The sequence below is a fragment of the Trachemys scripta genome, chromosome 2, assembly GCF_013100865.1.
Source record: "Trachemys scripta elegans isolate TJP31775 chromosome 2, CAS_Tse_1.0, whole genome shotgun sequence".
Lineage (NCBI taxonomy): Eukaryota > Metazoa > Chordata > Testudines > Emydidae > Trachemys > Trachemys scripta.
This window is the reverse complement of record NC_048299.1, coordinates 84,265,381-84,278,963: the sequence shown is the minus strand read 5'-3', so window position 1 is coordinate 84,278,963 and position 13,583 is coordinate 84,265,381. Positions and strand designations below refer to the sequence as shown.

Here is a 13,583-nt window from a genome sequence, read left to right as displayed (position 1 = left end):
GTCTCCAAAAAAGTTAAATTAAATTAGGCAAGAGGGTCAACAAACTATTGTCCAATATACTCCCTTGAGTGAATAACCTCTTCCATTATGGACATAGACCCCTGTGATTTCGAGGAACCAGAGAGGAAGGACAAATGCCAAACATGTGTGCACGTGCAGCAGTCATTGCAATAAGCTAGCTGCTGAAGAGATGATCAGCGCAATGGACCAAATTAATCCTTGGGTGTAACTCTGGAATTTCCATATACAAATCTCATCTCAATGGTGGCCAGTAGCTTCAGAGTAAATAGCTGTCATGATGACAATGAGCTACCCAGAGTATTATCAGTGACATTTATGTCCTGGCATTCTCTCGCTGTGTGCATATAGTCAGAGCCAAGTCTTGAAACTTTGAAGAAAAGAAACTAAACAAATCTTCAATTGGCTGCCAACAAACAAGAGGTTTTCTGCCTGGGGATCATATGAGAGAGTTCTGTTACTCTATGAAGGTGTGGTGTCCAGTAACATATCCTAACAGTCTATTCATATTCCTAATGCAGCTTTCAGATATGCACAACCACTTTAACTTAAGATGCTCTAATATTCTCCTATCACTTGAGATTTTGAACATCTGCAGTGAGGTTGCCAAACCTTAGATCCTTGACACAGAATGGGAGCGAGTCCAAGATCAACACCAGAGACCATGACTATGTTTAAGTTTCTAGAATTCTAAAATTTCTTTTCACAGGGTAAATGAAGAAAAGTCTGAACCTGCTTTGGACTCTTCATAGGATGAGTGAATAAATTTAACTCCTCCCTTTTGACTGTTCTGGGCCTTGCCTGACTTATGCCTTGATAAATGCAAGGAAACAAGCAATATACTGTACAAAAAGGGATTTTAAAAAGTAACCTGGCATCAACCAGCAAAGACGTGTGACCCTGGGATTTATTCCACCTGAGTTTTTGTGTTTCACTTTTCTCATGAAGAGAGTAATGCTGAAATGAACATTTTTGTTGCTAAATTAATATGCTATCTTGGAATACAATATCTGTTTGTTTCCCTTTGGCTATTTATTAATTTCTTCCCCAATTAATTTGTTCTATTTTTTTAAACCCTAAATACATCCATTTTCTTCTAATGGTATGATACAGATTTCACCTAATCACAGAACACCAAAAACTTCTGTGAAATGAAGTTGCAACCATGGGGAAACTCCTCAAAGGTTTTTTGTAATTTTGTTCTTTTAATCAGTATGGGCTTTTTATCTGTTCCTGTTGAAGGGCAAAGGGAACTGCATATCAGAAAGGAATAAGGAACTCGAGAGGAAGAACAATCTTGCAGTTAAACCACTGGACCAAGACTCAGGAGAACTGGGTTAGGTTCATTTGGGTAAATCATTTAATCTCTCTGTATCTCGGTTCCTTATTTGCATACTGGGGATCACAGTCATTTCTTTTTCTCACCCTTTGTCTTGTCTATTTAGATTACAAGCTCTTTGGGCAGGGACTGTCTCTTACTATATGCATGTTTAACACCTAGCTGGGCCTCAATCTGAGTAATAACAATAATAGTACTTTTCATAGTCATAATTTTAATCCAACCAAACAGGCTCTTTAAATACATGATTTTGTTGGCCTGCATGTTGCTCATAACAGTTAGCTCTTCCCAGAAATCCAAAAACATACATACAGCTCACTCCAGTTTAAAACAATTCTGCTTTGATTCTAGGAATCACTTGAATGGAGACTGAAAAATCTGGCAATCCTACAAAGCATGGTCCCTCTGGATGAAGGTTCTGCCTGCACCAGATTTGGCTTCCAGTTTAAACAGACAAACTCATTTTCCAACTGTTAGTCTCTTGACTTTCATAAGCATACATACTTTCCCTAAAAATAAAATAAATATGAAACGAGCAATGTGATCCAACTCCATAGAGCCGCCTGATCAGAGTAATCCAGGACTGTTAATTTAACAACAGCTTCAGGAAATCCCATGGTTAATTTGGTACAGATGCCCATGTGACCATCCATACAGATGAAGGCTTGTTGGTTGACAAGTCAAACTAGCTCTCTGTTCCACTCCTACAAATTTGTTGGAAGCTCTTTATTACTTCATTTAAAACCAAAAGACACACGTTTATTAAGCAATTTTTCTTTTGTAGGAAAGTATGTAAGCTAGTGGCTAGAGCTGAGGCCTGGGAGTCAAAATTCCAGAGTTCTGTTAACTCTAACCCTAATCTGCATGATTTGGGACAAGCTATTCTCTATCTGGGTGTAGCCACCTGTATGATACATACACACTCTCGCAGGGGAGTTGAGACACTTAATGTTTGTAAGTTATTTTGAGATCTTTGAAAGCCAGGTGCTACATAAGTACAAAGAATTATTAAATATGTTTTCTATTTATCTACCTTAGGGTTGATACTACCATCCATCACTGTAGTATCTGAGCACCTTCCACACAAAGTCAATAGCAAGAATAATGTCCCCAATGGACTTCATGGGAATCTTTGGCACGTCTCCCTTTTTGGGGTAAAAACTCTGCTCAGTTAGAATTCAAGGCTTTGATATTTTACATTTAGTATCATTCTAATTTTGGTTTTGGCTTTATTGTTTAGGTTGATTTATTTCAGGCTGATTGATTGGGGTTTTAGGAGTAGGAATATTGTGAGTTCCATTCTAGTGGTGGTAAAGCCTTTTGGAAGAGGAAGGTTTTTCAGAATTTCCTAAAGCTGGACAGACTCTGGAATTGTCTTATTGTATTCATCTTAGTCTTTTTGTGCAGTCAGGCAATACAATACAAGATGCATAAATGTTTGCCTAAAATGAATTCTCCTGCAACCCATTCATTAGTGAATCTCTGTCTGGGGTTATATAGTAGTCTCAAACAAACTATGCAAAAGTCTATTTGTTCTATCAGCAATAATCCTCCAGCTTGGTGACCACATAGGAAAGCAGACACAGTTTCCTAACAAACATTTGACTTCTGCACAAATGCTTCTTCACTGTGCGGAAGACTTGGCTTATGACCTTTGGACAACCTTTTGTTATGGTAACTGGAAATCAAGATATATTTAGCACAGTCTGGTGTGGGGAAATTAACATCTCTAAAATGGACAGACTAGTTATGATGACCAACCGATCTGCCTCTTCAAGAAACACAAGAACAGTATCAGAGGGGTAGCTGTGTTAGTCTGGATCTGTAAAAAGCAACAGAGAGTCCTGTGGCACCTTTAAGACTAACTAGGGTTACCATATGTCCGGGTTTCCCCAGACATGTCCGGCTTTTGGGTCTTTAAATAGCCGTCCGGGGGGAATTTGTAAATTTGTCCGGGATTTCCCCCGGACGGCTATTTAAAAATCCAAAAGCGGCTGACAGGGCAGCCGCGCCGGCAGAAAGCGGTACTGGGAGCAGCATGGAGCGGCCGCGAGAGGTGGGTGCGGGCGACCCGGCTTCCCCGGTCTGGGGCTCCCCCTCGCCCGCCGGGGGCGCGGGCTCCTCCTCTGCAGCACTGCCCGACGCGGGCTGTGGCTCTCCCGGGGCTCTGCCCTGCACTCGCCCAGCACCCCCGGGGCTGCTCCTGCCTCCCTGGACTGGCCCCAGATCCCCTCTCCCGGAGGGCTGGGGTCCTGCTGCGGCTTCCCGCCTCCAGCAGCTCCCTGCCGGGCCTGTTCAGCCCTCGGCCCCCACCAGGTCCTGCCCTGCCTCATGCAACCCGCCCCTACCGTGCGGCGGCCCAGCCTGAGGGGACTGAGGGAGCCGCAGCAAAGCCTCGCCCGGAGCTGGTGCAGGAGACGAGCCTGGCTCTCAGCCCAGGCTCCGGCATCAGCCTGCAGCCGGGAGCGGAGCGACCCCCCGCCGGCTCTGCTCAGCCCAGCCCCACTCTTAAAGTGACAGGGACCCCACCGCGGCGTGGCCCGGCCTGGGGCACGTGGGAGTGTCACCTCACCCCCCCGCCTGGGGGGCCTGGCAAAGGGGGTTCTTGGCACCATAGCAGCGCAGAGGGGAGGCCAGCGATGCACCTTACTCTCTCCTGCACTGCCAGCCACGGTCTTGCCTCCTTTCCCCAGCTCTATGAGGCACTGTACACCTCAGAGCAGCAAATGGTAGCAGCTTCTGCTGTCTCCAAGCAGAGTCTAGCCCTGAGCGTTTATTTCCGCAGCAGTGAGTTTTCGGTTTGGTGCATTCACTCTCGATCTCCCTGGTAAAGTGTAACAAAGGCCCTTGGCATTCACTTTCTCAGTGTTTCTGGGAATACCCTTTTCAGTTTCATAGATTGATCTGGGATCTTTCTTTTGCTGTTTCCGGAGAGAACTGTTAACAGCAGGGAGATATGTCCCTGACTAGAGGGCAGGAAGCAAATTTGACTAGACCAGTTGTGACTTCCTTTTTATTTGTTACTATAAAATGTATTACACAAATAGATTGCTAATGAACTTCCACCTTTAGGTTTCTGGAAAACAACTCAGTCTAATACTTGGAAGATGTAGGGACCTTTGGTCTTAAAAAATGAAACATCAGACTCATTAATTTGGGGAAAGTGCAGTGGTCCATTTATGAAATTTCTTAATAACATGATGCAAAAAATCCTCCTGAGACTGTATTTTAATGCTGATATCCCAATAGCCTTCCTATAGAAATAGAAAGTAAAACAAAGACATTCTTGATCCAGGTCAATTAGAGCAGTGGTTGTCAATGTTTCCAGACTACTGTACCTCCTTCAGGAGACTGATTTGTCTGGAGTACCCCTCACTTAAAAGCTACTTGCTTACAAAATCAGACATAAAAATACAAGTATCACAGCACAGTATTACTGAAAAATTGCTTATTTTCTCATTTTTACCATATAAATTATCAAATAAATCACGACTCCCAGATTGAGAAACACTGGTATAGTATATAGAGCAGTATAAACAAGTCGCTGTCTATGATGATGGCTGCATATGCTTCGATAATTAGTTTGGCAAGGCCTATATTAAAGTTACACACATTTTTACACAATATCAGGCAAACCAGCTTGGATCTCTCACTATTCATGTCTCTGTACTAATTGTGCTCTGCATCATTTCACAAAAAAGTTATTTAACTGAGCTTGAAATTTGTCATTATACTGAGATTTCTAAAAATACCCTTCTAGAAAAACTTCCATTTGGCTTCCCAGTAAAGAAAAGGACTTTATATAGCTTGTTTGTTTGAACTTTGAGGCGCATACAGTCCCTGAAATGACACTGCCTTGTGTTGTGCCCCATTTCTCACAGTACTCATGATGGGTTGGATTGTCACAGCCCAGCTCAGCCACACAAGGAAGTAAATATTATCTTTTCCAAGTAGACCCCGCTGATATGGGGATGCCCTTTAAAGGAAGGCCCCGGGACAGGTATGGACAGGGGAGTCCCTCCAGTGGAGGGAGAGGTGAGTGTCAGAGGTAGGATTACCATACGTCCGGATTTTTCCGAACATGTCCGGGTTTTTGGTCCTCAAAATCCCCGTCCGGGAGGAATTTCCAAAAAGCCGAACATGTCCGGGAAAATAGGGAGGCATGGTAAGGGGACCGCCTCCTCCCCGGGCTCCAACTTTCCCGACTCCCGCCGCTCTCCACCGCCATGGGGGCCGAAGCAACTTCCCCAGCACAGCAGCAGCCGGGGGGCAGGAGGGGGAATGTGGGGTGCTCAGGGCGGGGGGTGGAGTTGAAGTGGGGAATGGCTGGAGTTGGGGCAGGGGCAGGGAAGGGGCGGGGGTCCCGTGGAGTGTCCTCTTTTTGCACTACTGAAGTATGGTAATCCTAAGACTAACAGATGTATTGGAGCATAAGCTTTCGTGGGTGAATGCCCACTTCCTCGGATGCATCCAACGAAGTGGGCATTCACCCACGAAAGCTTATACTCCAATACATCTGTTAGTCTTAAAGGTGCCACAGGACTCTCTGTTGCTAAGAACAGTATGTAATGCAGGCTCCTTTCCTTCCCCTCTGCTTATTGCTGTATTTGCTTCTCCAAACTGTAATTAACCCGCTGATGAGGAAGGAAGCACTTACCAGCACTTCCTTGCTGGATGGGAGGGGAAAAGAGGACAATGGAGGGGGTCAAGGATAAACAAGTAGTGTTATTTGGGTGATTTGGGAGGTAAAAGGCAGAGAGCTGCAGCAAGCATTCTAGCCTTTGGTATCTGAGATCATTACTGCATTGCTGGGAAATAAAATCTTTTAGAAGAGTTTCTGCAATAAATCAAAAAGCTCAGAGCAACAGACAGGAGAAACATGCTATCTGTTTTAAAGGGAGTGAGATAATCTTGTCTACAAATGCCTCCAGTAGACACAAACAGTTCTAATGGGCTGTATCCAACTCTCTTCGTATTATTTTTGTGATTGAATTATGGAAGAAGAACCCAATCCACATAATATAGAACGATTGGCTCATGGCACAATATAGAACAGTGGTCTCCAAAGTGGGGTGCACGCAGGGGGATCCTTCGGGGGTGCGCGGCAGGAGGAGCGCCACCGGAGCAGCGCCACTCCCGCCCCCCCCTTCGACAGTTCGGACAGGGGTCTGAGCGGCTTTTTTTTTTTGCTTCGAGAGTTTGGCCGGGAGCAGGGGGTGCATGCTCAAAAATTTTTTACTAACGGGGTGCGCGATCAAAAAAGTTTGGAGACCATGGATATAGATTATGTTGTACTCTATATGCATACTGAACACAAATGTGCATTATAGTTACTCTGTGTGCTTGCATCCATAAACTGCAATGCTGTAGTGTACATTAAATGGGTCAAATCAACTTTGACAGGCAGGCACAAGTATTAAATGGGTTTCAGAAAAATTTGTTATGCCATCAAAACTTAAGATGCCGATGAAATGAATTTTAAGAGTAAATCCTGGCAATTAACCACCGATTATTCACATTGTTTATGCAACTTTAAAAACATTCTTATTATAATCGCAATTTCATCCATTTTGAAAGGGCTGATCATGTTGACTTTAGGGTGACCAGACATCCCGATAAAATTGGGACCGTCCTGATTTTGAGCTGTTTGTTCTGCGTCCTGACCGATCTCTGGTCGGGATGCAATTTTTGTCCCAATATTTTGTGCTGGCTTTTTTCTTTTTTTTCCCTCTTGGCCGGCAACACTCGCCCCACCCCCCCCAGTGTCCCGATATTTTCTTCATCTCATCTGGTCACCCTAGTTGACTTCTAAGAATGTGAAAGCAAAAGAATAACTTTCAGGTAACTTTGCTATGCATTGTTCTGAAAGGGACACTATTCCTCTGCACAACTGCATCAGCTGATGTTTGTGCTACGGGAAGTACAGACTGATCAGAAACATGGGAATCATTAGTAAATGTGCTTACAAAAGTCTTTTTGCAAAGTGGCTACTTCTGACCCATTTTCCAGAGTTCATTCCAGTCTGCTGCTTTTGGATATAATTTGTTTTTTAAAAGGATGTTTGTTCTGTACTATGATGCCTCAAAAGTTCAATGGCTTAATTTCCCCTTTTCAGTCAATAAAACCTCGGCAAGGAAGTAGCGTGGTCTTGTGCTTAAGGCACTGGACACAGACTTAGGAGACAGATTCAATGCCCAGTTCTGACACACACTTCCACACACCTCAGGCAAATCACTTAATCTCTCTGTGCTTCAACTCCTCATCTGTAAAACACTTCCCTACCTCCCCGAGAGTTTGTGAGGATAAATTCATTAATGCTTATGAGAAGCTCAAATACTACATGGGGGCCCTATACCATAATCTTCATAGACAGATAGATAGAGAATAGCAGTAACAGTGAAAACATGCCACACAACCCCACAAGAGGACATTGCTAGACAGCGGGGGAAAGTGAGTGTTAGTGTTAAACAAGTGCCTACATTTCCAACACATCACGGGGCCTAATCCTAAGAAACCTAAGTTTGGAACTTTGTTCTAAAAGGCTTTCATGACCTTACCATCTGCCCTGGCACCCATAACTCAGTCCCTTATAGATTCATAGATTCTAGGACTGAAAGGGACCTCGAGAGGTCATCGAGTCCAGTCCCCTGCCCGCATGGCAGGACCAAATACTGTCTAGACCATCCCTGACAGACATTTATCTAACCTACTCTTAAATATCTCCAGAGATGGAGATTCCACAACCTCCCTAGGCAATTTATTCCAGTGTTTAACCACCCTGACAGTTAGGAACTTTTTCCTAATGTCCAACCTAGACCTCCCTTGCTGCAGTTTAAACCCATTGCTTCTTGTTCTATCCTTAGAGGCTAAGGTGAACAAGTTTTCTCCTTCCTCCTTATGACACCCTTTTAAATACCTGAAAACTGCTATTATGTCCCCTCTCAGTCTTCTCTTTTCCAAACTAAACAAACCCAGTTCTTTCAGCCTTCCTTCATAGGTCATGTTTTCAAGACCTTTAATCATTCTTGTTGCTCTTCTCTGGACCCTTTCCAATTTCTCCACATCTTTTTTAAAATGCGGTGCCCAGAACTGTACACAATACTCCACCTGAGGCCTAACCAGAGCAGAGTAGAGCGGAAGAATGACTTCTCTGTCTTGCTCACAACACACCTGTTAATACATCCCAGAATCATGTTTGCTTTTTTTGCAACAGCATCACACTGTTGACTCATATTTAGCTTGTGGTCCACTATAACCCCTAAATCCCTTTCTGCCGTACTCCTTCCTAGACAGTCTCTTCCCATTCTGTATGTGTGAAACTGATTTTTCCTTCCTAAGTGGAGCACTTTGCATTTGTCTGTTTAACTCAGACCATTTCTCCAATTTGTCCAGATCATTTTGAATTATGACCCTGTCCTGCAAAGCAGTTGCAATCCCTCCCAGTTTGGTATCATCCGCAAACTTAATAAGCTTTCTATGCCAATATCTAAGTCATTGAGGAAGATATTGAACAGAGCCGGTCCCAAAACAGACCCCTGCGGTACCCCACTCGTTATGCCTTTCCAGCAGGATTGGGAACCATTAATAACAACTCTCTGAGTACGGTTGTCCAGCCAGTTATACACCCACCTTATAGTAGCCCCATCTAAATTGTATTTGCCTAGTTTATTGATAAGAATATCATGCGAGACTGTATCAAATGCCTTACTAAAGTCTAGGTATACCACATCCACAGCTTCACCCTTATCCACAAGGCTCGTTATCCTATCAAAGAAAGCTATCAGATTGGTTTGACATGATTTGTTCTTCACAAATCCATGCTGGCTGTTCCCTATCACCTTATCACCTTCCAAGTGTTTGCAGATGATTTCCTTAATTACTTGCTCCATTATCTTCCCTGGCACAGAAGTTAAACTAACTGGTCTGTAGTTTCCTGGGTTGTTTTTATTTCCCTTTTTATAGATGGGCACTATATTTGCCCTTTTCCAGTCTTCTGGAATCTCTCCCGTCTCCCATGATTTTCCAAAGATAATATCTAGAGGCTCAGATACCTCCTCTATTAGCTCCTTGAGTATTCTAGGATGCATTTCATCAGGCCCCGGTGACTTGCAGGCATCTAACTTTTCTAGGTGATTTTTAACTTGTTCTTTTTTTATTTTATCTGCTAAACCTACCCTCTTCCCATTAGCATTCACTATGTTAGGCATTCCTTCAGACTTCTCGGTGAAGACCGAAACAAAGAAGTCATTAAGCATCTCTGCCATTTCCAAGTTTCCGGTTACTGTTTCTCCCTCTTCACTAAGCAGTGGGCCTACCCTGTCTTTGGTCTTCCTCTTGCTTCTAATGTATTGATAAAAAGTCTTCTTGTTTCCCTTTATTCCCATAGCTAGTTTGAGCTCATTTTGTGCCTTTGCCTTTCTAATCTTGCCCCTGTATTCCTGTGTTGTTTGCCTATACTCATCCTTTGTAATCTGTCCTAGTTTCCATTTTTTATATGACTCCTTTTTATTTTTTAGATCATGCAAGATCTCGTGGTTAAGCCAACCTGGTCTTTTGCCACATTTTCTATCTTTCCTAACCAGCGGAATAGCTTGCTTTTGGGCCCTTAATAGTGTCCCTTTGAAAAACTGCCAACTCTCCTCAGTTATTTTTCCCCTCAGTCTTGATTCCCATGGGACCTTACCTATCAGCTCTCTGACCTTACCAAAATCTGCCTTCCTGAAATCCATTGTCTCTCCTTCTACCCTTCCTTAGAATTGCAAACTCTATGATTTCATGATCACTTTCACCCAGACCGCCTTCTACTTTCAAATTCTCAACGAGTTCCTCCCTATTTGTTAAAATCAAGTCTAGAACAGCTTCCCCCCCTAGTAGCTTTTTCAACCTTCTGAAATAAAAAGTTGTCTGCAATGCAGTCCAAGAATTTGTTGGATAGTCTGTGCCCCGCTGTGTTATTTTCCCAACATATATCCAGATAGCTGAAGTCCCCCATCACCACCAAATCTTGGGCTTTGGATGATTTTGTTAGTTGCTTAAAAAAAGCCTCATCCACCTCTTCCACCTGGTTAGGTGGCCTGTAATAGACTCCTAGCATGACATCACCCTTGTTTTTTACCCCTTTTAGCCTAACCCAGAGACTCTCAACACTTCCGTCTCCTATGCCCATCTCTACCTCAGTCCAAGTGTGTACATTTTTAATATATAAGGCAACACCTCCTCCCTTTTTCCCCTGTCTATCCTTCCTGAGCAAGCTGTACCCATCCACACCAACACTCCAATCATGTGTATTATGCCACCAAGTTTCAGTGATGCCAACAATGTCATAGTTGTATTTATTTATTAGCACTTCCAGTTCTTCCTGCTTATTCCCCATACTTCTCGCATTTGTATATAGGCATCTACACCTTGGGGAGCAAGTATTAAAGTTTATGGGCATAAACCTGTAAATGCCAAAAGACAAATGCCACATTGCATAGAGTGAGCAACGCGACACTGAGGCTGGACTGTCTTCTGCATTTTAAACTAGGCTGAACAAAGCATTAAAAAGGCCTGGGAGGTAAAAAATCCTGCAAGGGCTGGAGGATGGGCTCAATCTGAGCAACTCTGGCAGGTAACATGATGCTGGTTCTTCCCTCCCTGTTTCTAGATGCTTCTACAAATATCTAAACTCTTCCAGGCAAAAAGCCTGGGGAAGGGGCACAAGCAAAGCAGCAATGCAAGGTGGGCTTTTCCACCTGCTATTGTTTTGCACCAGCCACAGACTGATTGGCATGAACAGGAATGTTGGTTATGTGCAAAACAAGAGGTCATTGGATATACATTTGCATGGTTCCAGTGACATAAACACCTGCATTTGGGGCGTGGAACGGCTGCAGCTACTTTTCCAGCCAAAAGGCTAGAAAAGCAGCCACAAATGCAGCCTCCCGACTTACCTGTGAGTTGGAGTGTTGGGTTGTACCTTTTCTGCACAGTTTCCCACACACATCCAATTATTATGAATTTGTAAAGGGGAGGAGTGAATCAGCTCCCTAGCCAACTCTTCCTTTCAACATCTCATCAATACAAAACATATTTTAACATATTAACCCAAACTTAAAAAAATCCAAACCCCAAAAGTGAATCCTATGTCAGAACACCTGCATGGGATGGTTTTCTTGGTGGTAGACACAGAATTTTTTTTTTTAATCATTAGGCTACTAACATTTGTAAGCAACCAGTCAAAAACCCTGTTTGTGTTAATGATGAGGTATAATATGATATAAATGTTATATTCAGTTTTAAGTTTCCAATTTAAAGGTGATTGTACAGAAAACTGATGTAAATGAACATGGATTGGCTTTATATCAGACTCCACAAGAGAGCAAACTATTTAATCAGAATACAGTTAACGTTGGATCTTACTTAAGTGAGAAAAACGGAGAGTTTCACCACTTGAGGAAACATTACAAGTACTCACCATAATCTGCTGAATGTGAAAAGTTTCAGCCCCACTGGCAGAGAGGCGGTTAGGAAACAAAATGTCAACAAAAGATTCGGGGAGTGTGCTTGGTCCAGTGTTGTAAACCTTGAAGTGTGAAAATACGTATAAATACAAGTACATGTATAAAAGATCATGAATATGAAATTATTGCAGAACTGTAATTCTCTTCATTGACATTACACAGTTACTCAGAGTGAACATGGATTACAGATATATTTCCAAATTTCACTCATGTCCCTAATTTTTTCAGTCTCCACTAAGAACTGTTATATAAAAGCATGGGATATAGCAGCAGGGGTTAGTTTAATTTTTGCATTTTTGACATTTAGTATTTTCACCCACAGTGTGTACTATACAGTGAACAGCATTGACATACAATGGCAAGTAATTAAAAAGCCAGTTACCAACATAAATTACACGTGGCTTTTGTCCATTCTGTGGACACATGGTCAATGACTACATTTTGAATGCTTCAATAATGTTGTCCAGAAGAATGAAAAGAGCATTGCTTTTCCTACCAGTGTTGTTCTTTTCCATTATGGTAACCATTGCATTATATTTTGTGTGTGTTTTTCTTAAAGAGCACAAACCAAAATGGAATGATGAACATGACTACTGGAATTCTGGGTTTATGGACTGTGTTGATAGGAAATGCACTTGAGCAACCTTAATTCAGTTCAAGATTTGGGGGGTTTCAACAGAACAAGATTTTTCTTGGAAACACGTTGACTTTTCATTGTAAAACCAAAGAGTTTCCAGCCCCAAACTGAAAAGTTTCAGGCGTAAAATGCAAAACGTTTTTCCTCCCCCCAAAAATTCAAAGATATCCATGAAAAAATTCAGTTTTTAAAATATTTTGTTTACATTTTTCATAGGGAAGGAAAAAACATTTTCTGACCATTGCTAATACATACACATATATAAATGTTTATATAATCAAAATATTAAACAATCCAATTAAAAACGTTCAGCTATGTTGAGATTTCTTTGTCTAAATATATAGTGAGCCACACCAGCATTGTTGTGAGTCCAAGGGACTATAAATATTAAAATATCAAGTCTTCTTTCTTGAGGCATTGTATATATTTTGAGGAATGCATGAATGATAAAGGGGACTGGTGCAGAATGCCAAGTCTTTACAAAAGCCCTGAGGCACAAGAAAGGAGAGGAGGCTCCAACTACAATGGAGCAGAACAAATACTGCATGAAATGTGAGCCTAATGTAAGAAATTAGAAATTTAAAAAATGGATAATCCCACTATGATAAGGAAAAACAGTTCATGAATAAGAGGTATTTGGATTACACAACACATTATTCACAACAAAACATTTGACTCAATTCAGAATTTCACATACAAAAATCACCCCAAACCCTATGTATTTTTAGCAATTCATCTTTTTTCTGTTGAGAAAATGTTACTTACTTTTCTCCATCTGGAGAAGTTTAATAAATAGTGGGAAAATCATTAAAAACAATTAAACAAATTGTGATACAAACCATGCTACCCATTATCAAACCCTACCCTACCGTGTGTGTGTGTGTGTGTGTGTGTGTGTAGGGCAGATCCGTGACTTGCTATAGTATCATTTTCAATTTCTATATGAAAACTCTCTTACATTGCAACTTGTGTTTGCGTGAGAGAGATCAGAAGAGAGGGAGGGATATATTATCAATGTATAAATTCTATCCCTAAACTTTATATAATTTTCTTTTATTGAAAGTAATCGTCTAGTCAAAACATCAGT

At 42.0% G+C, this 13,583-nt stretch overlaps 1 protein-coding gene across 1 annotated transcript in view; it reads right to left on the bottom strand.

Moving 5' to 3' along the window:
• ITGA9 (integrin subunit alpha 9) overlaps positions 1 to 13,583 on the bottom strand; it is a 305,446-nt gene that overhangs the window by 51,300 nt on the left and 240,563 nt on the right. Inside the window, exon 22 of the mRNA XM_034759490.1 lies at positions 11,814 to 11,921. Within this exon, the coding sequence (XP_034615381.1) occupies positions 11,814 to 11,921 (108 nt within the window). The remainder of the gene's footprint in view (positions 1 to 11,813; positions 11,922 to 13,583) is intronic.